General features: G+C 47.1%; 1 protein-coding gene across 1 annotated transcript in view; it reads right to left on the bottom strand.

Moving 5' to 3' along the window:
- Positions 1-6,191, bottom strand: part of LOC119527177 (paraneoplastic antigen Ma6E-like) — a 125,193-nt gene extending 119,002 nt beyond the window's left edge. Inside the window, exon 1 of the mRNA XM_037826934.1 lies at positions 6,164-6,191. Within this exon, the coding sequence (XP_037682862.1) occupies positions 6,164-6,191 (28 nt within the window). The remainder of the gene's footprint in view (positions 1-6,163) is intronic.
- Between the last annotated feature and the right edge of the window lie 12,615 nt (positions 6,192-18,806).

The following is an 18,806-nucleotide window of genomic DNA, read 5'->3' as shown; positions in this document are numbered from 1 at the left end:
GTGATGGAAAGGTTTGGTAATGGATAATGTTGATGGTAATTCAATATCGTGAACATAATTAACAACACTGAATTTTTCTCTTAAAAACTGGTCAAATTTCTTTTTATTGCTTAAATAAAAAACAGCCCACCCAGTCTCCTGGGGCTGCTCTTTGATCTTGTTTTTGTTTTTCCCAGTCGTTTTGAGATCTCGATTCATACTGGAATAAATGATGGCATTGGTTTAATCGTGCACTTGCACGGATGACCAGGAGCCTGCTCCACGTAGGCTGGGCTGTGCCCCACAGATGCAACTGGGGTCCCCAAGGCCACGGACAGGAGATGCTCATGGGCCAGCGTGGACATGGGCAGAGGAGCTCCAACTGGCAGCATTCAGGGGAGCCGCCTCCCCTTGCTGGCTCCCTCCGTGGACCCCTTCTCCCTGCTCTACTCACAGCGGCTTGAGAAGGGGGCAGTGTCCCCCAAGTAAGACCTTCAAGATGTGCCGGAAACATGGATGTTCATTGCAACATTATTTGCAAGTGCCAAAGGGCAGAAGCCACCTGAGTGTCCATCAGTTAATGAACTGATTAAAAAAACGTGCTATATCCAGACTATTATTCAGCTGTAAAAAGGAAAGGAGTTCTGATCCATGTGACAACATGAATGAACTCTGAAGACATCATGTCTAGCGAAATAAGCCAGGGACAAAAGGACAAATACTGTATGATCTCACTGATACGAAATAATTAGAATAAGCAAATTTAGAGAGACAGAAGGTAGAACATGGGTTACCAATAGTGGGGTTAGAGTAGGAAAAGGGGAATTAATGCTTAACTAACACTGTGAATGTAATTAACACCACTGAATTATATATTTGCATGTGTTTAAAAGGGGGAAATTCTAGGTTGTACAAATGTTAGTAGAATAAATTAAAAAAAAAAAAAACCTTAGGACTTTACAACACAAACAGTGAACCCTAATGTAAACCAGTAACTATAATTAATAGTACAATTATAATACTATGGCTTCATCAATTGTAACAGATACCACACTAATGCAAAGTGTTAATAATACGGAAAACTTGGTGTGTGAGAGGATGTGGTTGGGAACTCTGTATTCTCTGCATGATTTTTCTGTAAACCTACAACTTCCCTAATTTTAAAAAAATATTAAAAAAAAAAAGACATGTCTGAAAGGAGGGGGGATTCCAAATCACTCTGAAAAAAAGGTGTTAGCAAGAAATTGGTACAGCTGCTACAAAGAAAAAAAAAGGGATAGAAAGGTGGGATTTTCACTGAAGCACACTCTTGGCAGGGAGCAAAGACAAAGTCAAACCACAATTCAGTGAAGAGGCTTTAGAGTTTGAGTCAAAGCACAAAGTCTGGTCGTAAATATTTCAGATGAAACCGCTCCACTGACAAGTCCTCCTCCTTTTTCTCCCCTTTCATCTCCTGCCAACTCCAAAGTACGGTTAACTTGTAGTAGGTTATACATCACAGGACAGAGCCCCGCCAGTTGGCAAGTCTCAAGGGTTCTGCTCGGGGATCCTGGAAAAGCCCCACCTGCCCACTCGTTACAGAGGGGGAAACTGAGGCCCAGGGGCTGCTGGAATTTTCCCCAGGCCGCGGACGGAACCCTCAGAGCCCATGTACAGGGCAGCCGAATCTGAGTTAGGAACTCCGTGCACAACCCCAGACAGCCCCTATGCAATCACACAGCCTTCTTCTGGCAACCCAAATGCCCTAATCAAGTCCCGCATCCGTACAGCCCTCACCCTGCCTCTCGCAATCATCCAGAACAGGTAGGAGAGCTGGGGCCCACAGGGAGGAGACGTCTTGTCTAAAAGCCAGAAACATCTGGAAGGCTGTACTGAACCTCCACATCAGAAGTAGGTGAGAGGAGGAAGGTTCTAGAAGCCCCTTTGGTTTTCATTAAAGACTAAATTTCTTTCTTTCTTTAATTAGAGAAGTTGCAGGTTTACAGAAAAATCATGCAAAAAATACCAAGTTCCCATACACACCCCTATCCCTCATTATGAATACCTTGCACAGCTGTGATACCTTTGTTACAACTGATGAAACAATATTATTACAATTGCACTATTAACTACAGTCCCTAGTTTACATCAGGGTTCCCTGTGTGCGCTGTAACATATATACATATAGACAACCTAAACGTCTCCTCTTACCCACGTTGAAATATATAATTCAGGGCCGTTAATTACGCTTGCACTGTCATGGTAATTGATGACAGTGATGGGAAGACTAATTTTCTGGGCTTTCCCAAAGAACCCAGCTTTGAATGTGGGAGGAAAGCAAAGGCAACTTGAACTCTGTGTCTTGAGTCCTCTCCCCCCACCCCAGCACCCCCAGCCCAAGGGAAGGGACGGTCACTGATGCTCTCCCCCAGAGGCAGAGAGGACGGTGGGCTCAGTGCTGCCGCCAGGGGTCCCAAGGACAGATCTGCCTGGTGAGGGGGCAGGAGACATGGCCCCTGATTCCAGAGGTGGCTGGAGAGGTCTCTCCTTCTTGGAGCACCGGGAGTGTGGCCACGGCTCCTGGCAGGGAGGGAGCAGCCCGTGTGTCCTGGGAACCCAGCAGTTCTCCCAAAGGGTTTGTCCCAAAGCCCAGGCCTTACAGGAAAGGCAGGATGGGTGCCTGAGTTCAAACAGTAGCACCAAGCAGTTAGTTCAGTCTGCGGTTAATGTAAGGCCCAAAGCATCCAGTGAGGTTGGAGAAAGTTTTACTGAAGTGCAGGGGGCACAAGGACCCGAGTAGTAAAAACAGACTTTTCTTGGGGATTGAAAAGCTTTTCGGGTGGAAAAAACCCAAGAACTCCATCAACAGACAAATGGATCAACAAACTGTGGTATATAAGTGCAATGGAATATTATTCAGCCCTAAAAAGGAATGATGTTCTGGCACATGCTACAGCATGGATGAACCTTGAAGACATGAGGCTGAGTGAAATAAGCCAGATACACAAAAGAACAGCTATTGTAAGATTCCACTTAGATGAAACATCTAGAATAAGCAAATTCATAGAGACAGAAAGTAGAATGGAGGTTACTAGGGGCTGGGGGGTGGTGGTGGGAGGGAATAAGAAATTATTGCTTAATGGGTAAAGAGTTTCTCGTTTGGGTGATGAAAACAATTTAGTAATGGAAGGTGGTGATGGTAGCACAACATTGCGAAAATAATTAATGCCACTGATGTGTACTTAAAAATGGCTAAAATGGGAAATTCTGTGTAATATACACACCACCACAACAAAATAAAAATTAAAAAATTTTAAAAAGATTTTCAGTGTTTTAATGATTGACTTGCTCCAAAAATAACGGGGTGCCTGGTCTTCCAACTAGCTTCAAACTCATACCAGTGGTTCTCAATCAGAGGCAATTCCTACCCCCTCCCAAGGGGACACTGGGCAATGTCTGGAGACAGTTTTAGCTGTCCTGGGGAGGAGGAACTGCGGGCATCTAATGGGTAGAGGCCAGGGATGCTGCTAAACATCTCCCTGTCACAGGACAGCCCCCCCACGACAGACAGTAATCCAGCCCCAAATGTCGAAGTTACCAAGGTTGTGAGACTCTGTCTTAACACGCGGACCCTTAGCTGAAGTTACTTCTAGAAAAAAGCAAAATAATAGAGAACTATTATAATATAACATATAGCACATACGATATAATCCCATCACCCGTAATCATACATTCTATACAATTATACAATTACAACGATCTAAGTGCGCAGAATGCTTTCATGAGTCAGCCACTGCTCTAAGTGGTTTATAATCCTGGTGTCAGTCCCACCACTTATCCCCATTTTGAGGGTGAGGAACTGAGGCTGAGAAGACAATATCTGCCTCCAGCCCTGGTGCCGTTAGTCTGGGGTGGGTTTGAACCTGGGCAGTCCAGAGCCAGAGCTCCTTGCAGCAATGCCTCTTGGCACCTTCTGTCACTCAGGGCAGGGCTGGGGCTCTCTTCACAAACCAGCCTTCAGGGTATTTCACCACCCCCTCCCCAATGCTCATGGGGTAGCACGCTGTGCCAGGTGCTGGGGAGCCGAGGCCATTGGTGGGGAGACAAAAAAATGGACCAGAAACAAAAATCTGAAGGATAAAACGTAAGGCCTGTCAGATGGTAAATGCAATGGAGCAAAGCAAGGCACAGACCGGAGGTGGGGACCCCTGGGGTGCAGGGTGGCAGGGAAAGCCTCCCTGAGCAGGCCAGGGCCAGGTGGGAAGGAGAGGGTGTGGCTCCCTGCGGCAAGGGCCCAAGGCTACTTCCCTGCTCCTCCACAAGAGGGCAGGCTGCGCGCTAAACCCTGGGCTTTGCAGGAGACCTCAGCCAACTTGCTGTGTGTTCTCAGGCAAGTTCCCTAACCTCTCTGTGCCCAGTCTTCCGATCCGTAAAACAGGGATGCTCAATGCCGGCCTCTCAGTGTTGCTGGGAGGGTTAAATGAGATGGTGTATATAAAATGCTTAGCACCCTGCCTGGCACATAAAAAGGGTTCAAAGAGTGGCAGCTCTTAATAAGCCTAAGAAGCATGATGCCAAACCCTCCTGGATGCACATCTCACAACAGCTGGGGACAAGGGACAAATGTCCCCAAATGTTTATTCTCATATACATGATATTTACATATAAGTTGTCCATAAGAACCTTCTCATTGGGTGCGTGTATATGTGAGACAAAGACAAACAGATATAGAGACAGACGAACATTCTCCAAAAGACATACAATTTCAGAACGGCAGGCAGTTCCCAAGGATGCAACAGTTTCTCAGACCATCTGAAGCATGACCCTACGGGTCTCACACGTTGGTCACCTAATCGTGCTCTGTCCCACACAGCCCCTGAACTCAGTTCAGCACTCAGACTCGCCTGTGAAAGAGGCTGAACCCAGGCTGGCGTCAGCTGAATCCTAACCCTGCCCCCCCTTCCCACCTGCCCTGCTCCCGGCCTTGGAGAGCCAGGGGAAAGCTCAGAGAGACTCAGGGACAACATCCTTGCAGTGTCTGTGTTCCCTGGGCTCACCCTGGACCCAAAGGTCCCTGCTCCACCCATCTGGTCCAAGAAGGACAGGCAAAGAGGAGCAGGGTGCATGCTTGAGTCTTAGAAGTTCTCTGAACCCAGAGTCCCTGAACAATTGGGTCAAAAATCTAGAACCCAGAGAAGACAGAATCAGGGAACTCCAGCTGGTGAGAAGCATCACCAGTAGGGAAAACGAGGCATCTCACACTCCCCGCTCCATCCCCATCCCTTTCCCTAAGGATGGATACCAAGCAGGAATCCAGACAAAAGATGTCTGAAATCCCCAACTGGTATGCAGATGGAAAAACTTAAATATTTGCCTTAATAAATAAAGCAGTGTTTGATTCTGCCTGTAGTGGACATACCCCCAAAAATCACAGCATCATTCCAGAAATGCTCAGTGTTTGAAACAACACTCGGCTCCCGAAGCCCTTTCCTCTATCTGCACATGCCTATCCACCCACTGGACCACGGAGGGTGGCAGGTTCTGTGCCTTTCCTTTCCATTACCCTCCCCCATAACTGGCACAAAGTGGGTCCATGGATGTTTGTTTGATGAATGAATGAATGCCAGGTTCCCAGTTAGCACACCCCCACACACCCGCCATGAGCTCCTGGAAGTTTAACAGGCATCCCAAATTTAGCACGGACAAAATAGAACCACTGTCCCCCATCCCCAATTATAAACCCCGTCCCCCAACTGCCTTTCCCACTGTAGCAGCTGCCACCGCCAGCCACTCCCCTTACTCAAGACACACTCTTGGCATCCTCCTTGATTCCACGACATCACCCTCTCGCCCTGGGGGATGTGCCTGAGCTCTGTTCACCCCCACGCTACTCCCCGTTATCTCTCACCGGCCGATGCACAGCCCCCATCTCACCTCCCCACAGCGTGTTCTCCCACCGCAGCCAGAGAGGACTTTCAGTACGATAAATCAGATTGTATTGTCCATGCTCAACATGACCCAATGCTTTCCCACAGCGACTGGAATAAAATCCTAACGCCACTGCCCCCTCCCATGGCCCCTGCCAACCTCTCCGCTCCACCTTCCACCATGTCTGCAAAACAGGCACCGGGCACACTGGCATTTCCCACAAGAACATCCTGGCACCCAGCAGGTGCTCAATACACATCTGTGAACCAGCCCACACCGTGCTGGGGAGATGTGGTCACCTGCATTCCCGTAAATGGGGAAACTGAGGCACAGTTTAGGGCCATGATGCCGGTGAGTGCAATTCGTAAACTGGACTCCAGGCCTAGGCTAAGCCCAGTGTTGTGTTCTCCACCGTGCCACGAAAGCAGGGATGGGACGGGGCCCCAGAGTGTCTTGCAGGTGACCGGCATTTCCACCAAGGCTGCATCTCTAAATCACCGAAGTATGATCGACACCCCACCTCCACCCCACCGCGGGCTGGGAGGCAGGTTGATGGATGGAGGGTTCAAGCCATAAATGTCTTTACTAAGTGTATATTAACTGGATGGTCACAGAAGACCCATTACATTGTTTTCCTGCCAGTAAGAACTCGCCTCATTGGAATCACTCCATCGGTTCCCAAAATTGCCCCATCCCCGCCTCTGCTCTTTGCAACCACGGGGGCCAGCGTGGCCCGGCTGTCCTGCCTAAGCCACCGAAGAGATGGTCAGCAGGAAACAGGTGCTGTGGCACTCGGTGGGAGAAGTCTCTCTACACGTGCACTTATTAATGATTGTATTTACATACCAATATTTAGGACTGCTTGCAATTAAGCAGATCTGCTTTCAAAATATGACTAATTAGAACAGTCGTGCTGGCAGGGAGACTTCTGCGAGGCGCTCTCGTCGTTCTAGCAGAAGTCGCCCCTGTCAGAGGCAGAACCAGGTGCTGGAGGTCAGGAACCAGCTGTGGGTCTCCACTCCTGGGGGTGGTTCCTACCAGGGCTGGAAGAAGGGGAAGAGAAGGGGAGGAGGGTGATCGGAAGGGGAGGAGGGGAAGGAAAATGAGGGGATAGCAGAAGGGGTAGAGCAAAAACAGGGGTGAGGGAAAGGAGGGGGGAAAAGGAGGGAGAGAGGGGAAGAGGAGGGGATGGGGAAGGAGGTGGGTGGAGGGTAGAAGGAGGGAGAGGGGAGAGGAGGGAAAGGGGGAGGAGGAGGGAGAGGGGGAGAACGGGGAGTGGGGGAGGAGGAGGGAGAGTGGGGAGGAGGAGTGAGAAGGGGAGGAGGAGGGAGAAGGGGAGGAGGAGTGAGAAGGGGAGGAGGAGGGAGAAGGGGGAGGGGGGAGTGGAGGAGGAGGCAGGAGGGGGAGGAGGAAGGGGGATGGGGGAGGAAGGAGGACAGGAGGAAAAGATGCAAACCTCAACCCAGGAGGCTGAATTTGTACAATACTAGTTACCTCTGTTCTCTGGCCTGACATTTTCTGCTACACAGAAGCCAATCAGAAAGGTCCAGGGCCACATATATCCCCGAGCTGACATTCTGCAGGAAGCCAGAAGAGGGGTGCCTGTGCAGGGTTGCGGAAACCCACATCCACGTGGGCTGTCGGGGACAACCCGGCATGGATCACTGGCGGGCTTGGCTTCCTCGGGGGCCCCATCGATCTCTGTCCTGTACAGGACAAGACCCTCTCCCTGGATTTTCACCAAGTGACCATTTTTTGGTCCAAGCACGTCTCTGCCCGAGACTCTGCCTCCCCCCAAGACTGCCCCAGACCACATCATCTACATGCACCGCATGACCTGCCACCTCCCCGTGCTGCCCAGCACCCACTCTCCACCCTCCCCCCACTAGAGTCTCAGCCCCACGAGGGCAGGGGCCCCAGGCAACCAACGCACAGCCAGAACACCAAAAATGTGAATGGAACGAGCAAGTGAGCTATAATATAAAGAGTTCAGTCTACTCCGCAGCCCCTGGGGAGTCAGAAACTCAGAGCCCCCCTTCGAGAGAAGCCGACAGAGGGGGCAGGTGGCCTGAGCCCCGTGGGAAGGGACACTGGTCCCTACTCTTCCCAGAGGGATGCACGCCTTCGTTTTCAAGAGAAGCTGCAAATCTCAGCTTTTATGGGAAGCCTCCCGATTTGCAAATGTTGGCAACTGATTCAGCTCTTGAAATTCTCTTATCTGCAGGCTGCCTGTGGCTCGAGGAGCCCAGTTGCCTGGCCCAGAGGGAGAGGAGGGCAAGGAAGGCTTCTGCAGGATGGACAGGACGCTGTCTGACCTGCAGACTGGAAAGGTCAGCTTGCCCATGTGCAGTGGCTGCTGTGGTGGCTGCCCGCCCCGGTCCCCGACATGCCCAGGAGTGCAGAAGCTGCCCTGGCTCAAGGTTATGCCACAGCCCCCTGGGGAAGGGAACAGCCCACAAGCAATGATGACAGCTCCAGTGTGCAGGTACAAAGGGCCGGTCCCCTTGCCACGACAAGGGACATCTCTGTAGGATCATCCCAGCTCCAGAGCATCACATCCCTCTACCCTGCCCTGCTCCCCACAACCTCCCATCTCAGCATCAGTTTCCCATTATCCTGACCTGAGACATGATACAAAGCCCTCTGGGTCTCCCCATCAGAGTTAAACCCCCGTCCCTGCTCTCCCTCCCTGCATAACCACCATGTGTTGCACGCACCCTGGCCTCCTGGGCTCTCACGGTGGGGGGGGGGGGGGGTCCTGCAAGAATTCAGAGTTGAAGCTCCCGCACCGAAATTCTGCCATGCATCTTTCCAGAGCATGTACCCGCGAAGTATACGGCAGCTCTGTCCGTAACTTATGGCACACGACGCTATAAATCGTGTTAGGTGTGACTCCAGTGGCAGCGCCCTAGAAAAGTCAGTCAGAAACCAGGGTAAAAAAAAATTAAAAAGCCGCACCATGGAGCTTGCTGGGTTTGTAAAATAGCTGCCCGGTCTGTTCTGGGACAACCTGCATAAACCCATACATTTTATATCGCAGGAAATGGGCAGCTTCTATGACCGCAAAAAATCATTTTTTGCCCTTGCTGCTGTAAATGCAGGAACAGGAATCCCTTTCCGTGGAAGTAAAGACAGACCTGGAGCAGGCCAGTTCCTCAGTATACTGGGTGCAGAAGGGCAAAGAACACCGGACCTGAACCCAACACGACTCCCCCCAAGTGCCCTGGGTCACTCGGGGAAATACATGACGATGGTGATGATGACGGTCAAAGTCTACTGACCACATACCATATGCCGGCATCTACAGGCTCTTTACTTTGCATATATTCACCCTCCACGATCCTCTCAGATACTCTGATTATCCTCCGTTTGCAGATGATGCAACCAAGACACAGAAAGACGCAGTGAATTGTTGAAGGTCACAGAGCTGGTAGTGGAACCCAGCCCACGCTGTTAACCCACTACATCGTTCCGCCATAAGCACCTGCCCTGGGGACAGGCAGGGGTCGCCAGGTGGCTGGTCCAAGAGCAGGTGCAAGACAGGCCTTACAGAGCACCTTCTGGATTCTTCCAGCCACCTGGCAGGGCAGGGCCATTTGCACCCATCTAACAGATGAGGAAACCGAGGCCTCCAAGAGAAAGGACTTGCCTGAGAGTCAGGAGCAAGAAGGGGGGGCCCACATCTGGGGCAGCAGAGAAATGGAAGGAAGAGTGAGCCGTCTCTCTAACAGACTGCCGGAAGGTGCAAAGCAAGGGGGGAGGAGGTTTGGAGACTTCCAGCTGCAGAGCCCACCGTGGGGCTTTCCAGATCGTCCCCTGTAAAGGCCCCAATGCCACCGTGGAGACAGCCCCCTCAGGACACTGTTCCCTCACTACCCCTCTTGCAGACACCTGCTATTGCCCCAAAAAGGAACCCAGGGCAGGGAGCGTCAGGGGGCAGGAGAAAGAGGGAACAAGGCCTCTTCCCCAAATAGAAGACCATGGGCTGGAAGGACCCAAGGAGCCTGGTCCACCATTCATTCTTCAAACACTTCCTGATGCTAGCGGGGACTGAGTCACGCCCCCCACAAAAGACAGGTTCAATCTCAGTCCACGTTCCCGTGGGTGTGAATTAATTTGTAAACAGGGCCTTTTGAAGGTATTATCACTGAAGATGGGGCCAAACCAAGTCAAGATGGATCTTAATCCATATGACGTGATCTGTATGATGTCCTTAGAAAGAGAGGAAATTTGGATGCAGTCAGAGAAAAGCCCACAGGAGGAGCTCATGTGACAGAGGCAGAGGTGCAAGCCAAGGAGCCCCACGGATGGTGGCAAGCCAGCACCAAAAGGTCACAGACTCCGGGAGAAAGCCTGAGAGCCCTTGATGGTGGACTTCCAGCCTCCCAAACCATGAGCCAGAAAATGCGTGCTGCTTGGCCAACCCACTGTGCCAGATTTGTCATAGCAACCCTGGGAAACCAAGGCAGGGCCTGATGAGTCTTGTCCTCCATTCATTCTAAATCACTCCCCGTGCACAGAGATGACACCCTCCCCAGCCCCCAAATCACAGTTTTTCAAAGGAGGTAGACCCCAAACACAAACACCTACAATACGGCCACATCACCACAGAGCAGAAATTGAGATGGGGCACCCATGGATGAGTCGTGCCTGCTGAGAGAGAGGAGGCGACAGCTGGGGAGGCTTCCTGGAGGAGGTGACATTCAGATTCAGTGGCTGGTCAGCATGCAGGAGGAAAGGCAGGGGGATGGTCAAAACAAAGGCCAAAGAGCAGGATGCCACCAGGGGACAATGAGCCATCTCCCCAGTCGGTGGTGGCAGGGTCATGACAAGAGGGCCAAGGAGGAGGGGCAGGAGCTGAGCCAGGGAGACCAGCCAAGACCCAGTTAGAAGGAGGCCTGAGGTCCTGGGCGTGCCAAGGAGCTGGGCTTACCCCTAGAGAGGCTGGGATACATCTAAAGGGAGTGTAAATCCAGGAAGGGCTTGAGCAGACTCACGCCTTAGAAAGGTCACAGGGAAAGGGAGAGCCAAGGGCTGGCGTGGGCTTGGAGAAACAGCAACCCATACCCTTTTATTCGGGTGTCGACAGGTGCCATTTTCCTGGAGAACAACCCCATATTTGCTCCCCCTATGCCCACAGTTTCACCCTGGGTGTTTGTTCCAGTTTGCTAAAGCTGCCAGAATGCAAAATACCAGAAATGGATTGGCTTTTACAATGGGGTTTGTTAGTTCACAAATTTACAGTTCTAAGGCCATGAAAATGTCCCAATTAAGGCATCAACAGGATAATACCCTCTCTGAAAGGTTGATGGCACCTGGGGTTCCTCTGTCATATGGGACAGCACATGGCTTGCTCTGCTGAACCTTCTTTCCCATGGTTAGCTTCTCATTTCCATTGCTTTCTCCAAAATGTCTCTGGGTTTCTGTCTTAGCTGCTCTCTCTCAGCTCCTGTGTGCCCTTGCTTGTTCTCCCAGGGCTTTTCTCTCTCAGTGTCTGGGGATCCTCTTTTAGCTTCTCTGGGGCAAACTCTGGATTTCATCTCTTAGCTTCTCTCCTGGTTCTCCAAAATATCTCTGCGCATTTTCTTTCCAAGCGTCTCCAAGCACTCTGCAAAATGTCCCTGCCTTTTATCCTCTCATAAACGATGCCGGGAAACTAATCAAGACCCACTTTGAATGGGCAGGGTCACATCTCTGTGGAAATAATCTAATCAAAAGGTCCCACCCATAAGAGTTAACTGCTCACCTGGAGGAATTAGAGAAAGAACAGCAAACTAACCCCAAAGCAAGCAGAAGGGAAGAAATAACAAAGATTAGAGCAGAAATAAATGCAATTGAGAACAGGAAAACAATAGAGAGAATCAACAAAACCAGAAGTTGGTTCTTTGAGAAAATCAATAAAATCGATGGACCACTGGCTAGGCTAACAAAAAAAAAGAGAGAGCAGATGCACATAAATGCAATCAGAAATGGGAAAGGAAATATAACTACCGACCCTGCAGAAATTAAGGAGATAATGAGAAGATACTATGAGCAACTATATGCTAATAAACTAGACAACTTAGATGAAATGGACAACTTCCTAGAAAAGCATAAACAACCAACATTAACTCAAGAAGAAATAGATGACCTCAACAAACCAATCACAAGTAAAGAGATTGAGTCAGTCATCAAAAAGCTCCCAAAAAGGAAAAGCCCAGGACCAGATGGTTTCCCATGTGAATTCTACCAAGCATTCAAGAACGAATTAGTACCAATCCTGCTCAATCTCTTCAAAAAAATTGAAGAAGAGGGAAAGCTACCTAACTCTTTCTATGAAGCCATCATCACCCTAATACCAAAACCAGGCAAAGATACTACAAAAAAAGAAAATTATAGACCAATTTCTTTAATGAATATAGACGCAAAAATCCTCAACAAAATACTCGCAAATCGAATCCAGCAGCACATTAAAAGAATTATACACCACAACCAGGTGGGATTTATTCCAGGTATGCAAGGCTGGTTCAACACAAGAAAATCAATTAATGTAATACACCACATCAATAAATCAAAGCAGAAGAACCACATGATCGTCTCGATTGATGCAGAAAAGGCATTTGACAAAATTCAACATCCTTTCCTGATGAAAACACTTCAAAGGATAGGAATAGAAGGGAACTTTTTCAATATGATAAACGCAATATATGAAAAACCCACAGCTAACATCACACTCAATGGGGAGAGACTGAAAGCTTTTCCTCTAAGATCAGGAACAAGACAGGGATGCCCACTATCACCATTGCTATTCAACATTGTGCTGGAAGTTCTAGCTAGAGCAATTAGGCAAGAAAAAGAAATAAAAGGCATCCAAATTGGAGAGGAAGAAGTAAAACTTTCACTATTTGCAGATGACATGATTCTATATGTAGGAAATCCAGAAAAATCTACAGCAAAGCTACTATAACTAGTCAATGAATACAGCAAAGTAGCAGGCTACAAGATCAACACGCAAAAATCTGTAGTGCTCCTATACACAAGTAATGTGCAACAAGAGGAGGAAATCAAGAAAAAAATCCTATTTACAATAGCAACCAAAAGAATCAAGTATTTAGGAATAAACTTAACCAAGGACACAAAAGACCTTTACATAGAAAACTATAAGAAACTGTTAAAAGAAATTGAACAAGACCTGAAAAAATGGAAGAACATACCATGTTCATGGATTGGAAGACTAAATATAGTTAAGATGGCAATTTTACCTAAACTGATTTACAGATTCAATGCAATACCAATTCAAATCCCAACAACTTACTTTACAGAAATAGAAAAACCAATAACTAAATTTATTTGGAAGGGTAAGGTGCCCCAAATAGCCAAAAACGTCTTGAGAAAGAGGAGTGAAGTGGGAGGTCTCACACTACCTGACTTTGAAGCATATTACAAAGCTACAGTGCTCAAAACAGCATGGTACTGGCATAAGGACAGATATACTGATCAATGGAATCCAATTGAGTGTTCAGAAGTAGACCCTCACATCTATGGACAACTGATCTTTGATAAGGCAGTGAAGCCGAAGCAACCGGGAAAGAGCACCCTGTTCAATAAATGGTGTTTGGAGAACTGGATATCCATTTCCAAAAGAATGAAAGAGGATGTCCATCTCACACCTTATACCAAAATTAACTCAAAGTGGATCAAAGACCTAAACATTAGCACCAAGACCATAAAACTCTTAGAAGAAAATGTAGGGCAATATCTTAAAGATCTTGTGAAAGGAGGTGGTTTCTTAGACCTCACACCCAAGGCACGAGCAACCAAAGAACAAATAGACAAATGGGATCTCCTCAAAATTAAACACTTTTGTACATCAAAGGACTTTGTCAGAAAAGTCAAAAGGCAACCTGCACAATGGGAGATGATATTTGCAAACCACATATCAGATAAGGGTTTAATATCCTGAATATATAAAGGAATCCTGCATCTCAATAACAGAAAGACAAACAATCCAATTAAAAAATGGGCAAAAGACATGAACAGACATTTTTCTGAAGAGGAAATACAAATGGCTCAAAAGCATATGAAAAAATGCTCAACTTCACCGGCTATTAAGGAAATGCAAATCAAAACCACAATGAGATATCATCTCACACCTACCAGAATGGCCATTATCCAAAAAACAGAAAATGACAAGTGCTGGAGAGGATGTGGAGAAAGAGGCACACTTATTCATTGTTGGTGGGAATGTAGAATGGTGCAACCACTCTGGAAGACAGTATGGAGGTTCCTCAGGAAGCTAAATATAGATTTAGCATATGACCCAGCTATTCCATTGCTGGGTATATACTCAGAGGAACTGAAACTTAAGACACAGACAGACATTTGTAAACCAGTGTTTATTGCAGCATTATTCACAATTGCCAAGAGATGGAAACAGCCCAAATGTCCATCAAAGGACAAGTGGATAAACAAACTGTGGTATATACACATGATGGAATATTACGCAGCTGTAAGACAGAACAAAGACATGGATCATGTAATAATGTGGACGAACCTTGAGGACATTATGTTGAGTGAAGTTAGCCAGAAACAAAAGGACAGATTCTGTATGGTCTCACTAATATGAACAGACATTAATGAAGAAACTTTGGGAGTTAAAAGCTGACAACACAGGCGACCAGGAGATAGAAAGAGGGCAGAGATCAGCCATTTGATGCTGAAGGACTACAGAATGTTTAGGATTGATTGCATAGATCCAGAAATAGACAGGATAATACTGTGTGATGGTAGCACGGTATTGTAAGTACACTGAACAAAGATGTCTGTGAGTAAAGCTGAAAGAGGTGGGATAGGAGAATGTATGACACCAGAGGTAAAGATAGATGATAGAGACTGGGACTGTATAACGTGGCAAAAACTGGAGTGGCCAATGACTGTTACTAAATATACAAATATAAAAATGTTTTTGCATGTGGGAAAGCAAATGAATGTCAACCATGTAGAAATTTGAAAAAGGGATGGTATTCAGGAAAAAACATAATCAAAGCAAACTGGAGTCTACGGTCAACAGTAACATTGTAATATACCTCCATTAAATGTAACAAAGGCAATACGCCAATGCTAAATGTATACGAGAAGGGGATATAGGGGAGTAATATGGGATTCTTGGTAGTGGTGTTATTTGCTGTCCTTAGTAGTATATTGTATTGTATGACATGTTATTTTTCTTTTTATCATTTTTTCTTATTGCTAAAAAAAAAAAAAAAAAACAATTTTTCTTGTAGTAATCAGTATGTTCAAATGCTGATTGTGGTGATAAATGTACAACTTTATGATGATACCATGAACAACTGATTCTACACTGTGGATAAATGTATGGTATGTGAATATAACTCTCTAAAATTGTAGGAAAATATATATATAGGAGTAAAAGTGTTGGAGAAAACATGGTGAGAGGGATGATGCCTCACCAATATGGACTAACTACAATGTGAAAACTCAGAATTGAATCTTAGAACATAGCCTAACGTGGACACAATAATTGTAATAGTCCCTAGATTGCAAGCTCTTACAGCAGTTAACTCTATCCCTGAATTGTAAGGCCTATCTGTAAACTTTGAGATGCTGATCCCCTAGCATATGTTGTCACAAACATTGGGACTGGCGGTTTGATGTGCTGAGCCCTCTAGCATGGGACTTGCCCTTATGAAGCTCATTACCACAAAGGAGAGTCTAAACTTGTATGTAATGGTGCCTGAGAGTCTCCCCGAGTGCCTCTTTGTTGCTCAGATGTGGCCCTCTCTCTCTCTAACTGAGCCATCTCGACAGGTGAACTTGCTGCCCTCCCCCCTACGTGGGACCCGACTCCCAGGGGTGTAAATCTCCCTGGCAACGCAGAGTACGACTCCCGGGGATGAATGTGGACCCAGCATCGTGGGACTGAGAGTATCTTCTTGACCAAAAGGGGGATGCAAAATGAGATGAAACAGTTTCAGTGGCTGAGAGATTCCAAATGGAGTCGAGAGGTCACTCTGGTGGACATTCTTATGCACTATATAGATAACACCTCTAATAACATTAGGCTTTAATGTATTGGAATAGCTGGAAGTAAATATCTGAAACTACCAAACTCCAACCCAGCAGTCTGGACTCCTGAAGACAATTATATAATAATGTAGATTACAAGGGGTGAAAGTGTGATTGTGAAGACCTTGTGGATCACACCCCCTTTAGCTAGTGTATGGATGAGTGGAGGAATGGGGATAAAAACTAAAGGACAAATGGGGTGGGATGGGGGGATGATTTGGGTGTTCTTTTTTCACTTTTATTTTTTATTCTTGTTCTGGTTCTTTCTGATGTAAGGAAAATGTTCAGAGATAGACTGTGGTGATGAACGCATAACTATGTTATCATACTGTGGACAGTGGATTGTATATCACGGATGATTGTATGGTGTGTGAATGTATTTCAATAAAACTGAATTTAATTAAAAAAAAAAAAAAGTCCCACCCATAATAGATCTTCCCCCACAAGACTTGATTAAAAGAACATAGCTTTTGTGGAATACATAACAGATTCAAACCAGCACAGTGTCTACCTCAGGGAAAGTGCCACACGGGTCCCCAGGGGACCTGCCTGAGGATGTTGACCGAGTGATACTGGCGGTGGCCTGAGCGTCCATCCCAGAGGGAGGGGACAGTGAAGAATGGTGGCGCTTCCTCCCACCGCCCCCTCCCACCAGGGAGGAGTCCAATCGGAGAGAAGCAAGGAACTGGGTGCAGGGTGGCATTTTAGATGGAACTTAGAGACACAGAACTGATGCACACTCACGAGGATGGCTACTGTTACATCGTGGAAAATAGCCAATGCTGGTGAGGGCCTGGAGAGATGGGGCTCTCCTGCACTGCTGGTGGAATGTAAAATGGTGCAGCCACTGTGGACGACAGTTTCGTGGTCCCTCAAAAAGTCAGACATAGAATTCCCATATGACCCAGCCATCTCATTCCCAGGCATATATATACTCAACAGAATTGAAAACAGGGGCTCAAACAGATACCTAGAATTATTCACAACACCCAAAAGGTGGAAGCAACCCAAGCATCCATTGATGGATGAATGGATGAACAAAATCCAAATATGGTGGTATGACCACACAACGGAGTATTATTCAGCTATAACAAGATATGAAGTTCTGATGCATGTTCCAACATGGATGAAACTTGAAGACGTCAGGTTGAGGGAAATAAGCCAGACACAGCAGGACAAATATTGTAAGATTCCACATACACAAAAGTCCTAGAACAAGCAAATTTCATAGAGACAGACAGTAGATTAGAAGTCAACAAGGGCTGGGTGGGGAGAGGGAGAGAACAGAAAATTATTGCTTAATGGATAAAGAGCTTCCATGTGGGGCAATGAAAACAATTTAGTAATGGAACGTAGTGATGGAGGCAAAATATTATTATGAAAGTAATTCACGTCACTGAACTTGATACTAAAAAATGGTGAAAGGGACAAACTTTAAGATATGTGACCACGACTAAAAAAATAATAATAAATTTAAAACATAGAGGGAGAACCTAGTGGAAAAGTCAGAAAATATGAGACTGGCTTAGGTGAGGTTCCTGGTGACAGAGACTGAGGCAGGGATGTGGGGACCGTGGTTCAGTGAGGGGTGCTCTTGGGGGCAGCCTGCGAGGAAAGAAGGGGTGCAAAGATGGGGCTCGTACACACCTATCTTGCCTCATCCACAGAGAGCAAACCTTGTGAGAGACATCCTGCCTTGGGACAAAGGTGGTGGCTTTTGTAACCCCTGGGGATGAGGGGTCCCGGGCCTCTCTGGGTAAGGACCCCTGTCTACCAAGGACATTTCTCCAGAGAAGACCCCAGGGTGAGCAACTGGCCACAGCCCAGGCTGCAGCTCCCAGGTGTCAAGGTTGGTAAAGGAGATCCACCACATCCCAAAGCCATTTATATAAATTAAAATGCAATGGGATGCTCCCCCCTACGTGGGACCTGACTCCCAGGGGTGTAAATCTCCCTGGCAACACAGGATCTGACTCCTGGGGATGAATCTGGACCCGACATCATGGGACTGAGAACATCTTGACCAAAAGGGGGATGCGAAATGAAACGAAATAAAGTTTCAGTGGCTGAGAGATTTCAAATGGAGTTGAGAGGTCACTCTGGTGGACATTCTTATGCACTATATAGATAACACTTTTTAGGTTTTAAAGTATTGGAATAGCTAGAAGTAAATACCTGAAACTATCAAACTCCAACCCAGTAGCCTAGACTCTTGAAGATGATTGTATAACAATGTAGCTTACAAGGGGTGACAGTGTGATTGTGAAAACCCTGTGGATCACACTCCCTTTATCCACTATATGGATGGATGAGTAGAAAAATGGGGATAAAAACTAAATGAAAAATAGGGTGGGATGGGGGGATGATCTGGGTGTTCCTTTTTGCTTTTATTTCTTATTCTGATTCTGATTCTTTCTGGTATAAGGAAACGTTCAAAAATAGATTGGGGTGATGAATGCACAACTATATGACGGTACTGTGAACAGCTGATTGTACACCATGGATGACTGTACGGTATGTGAATATATCCCAATAAAACTGAATTTAATTTTAAAAAATGCAATGGATGGGATGGATGTGGGATGAGGGTGAGGAAATGCCCTGCAATATACAACTGGGACCACTGCACCAGGGAACCTTGCAGCCACCAAAGGCAGACGCCCTCGGATACCCGGTTAATAACTCAGCAGTGGAGAAGTGTTCACCCTGTCAGCCCCGAGAGCGGGGCCACGGGGAAAGGGGTTCCCTCTGGCAGGCACGAGGCCGAGAGAAGCATCCTCGGCAGCTGTGCAGAAGCCACGGGCAGGGAAAAGAACATTCTGGCACAGGCATTTGGCCACTAGCTCATGCAACTA

The sequence above is a fragment of the Choloepus didactylus genome, chromosome 1 (assembly GCF_015220235.1).
Source record: "Choloepus didactylus isolate mChoDid1 chromosome 1, mChoDid1.pri, whole genome shotgun sequence".
Lineage (NCBI taxonomy): Eukaryota > Metazoa > Chordata > Mammalia > Pilosa > Megalonychidae > Choloepus > Choloepus didactylus.
The sequence above is the reverse complement of the archived record's forward strand: the minus strand, read 5'-3'. Positions and strand labels throughout refer to the sequence as shown.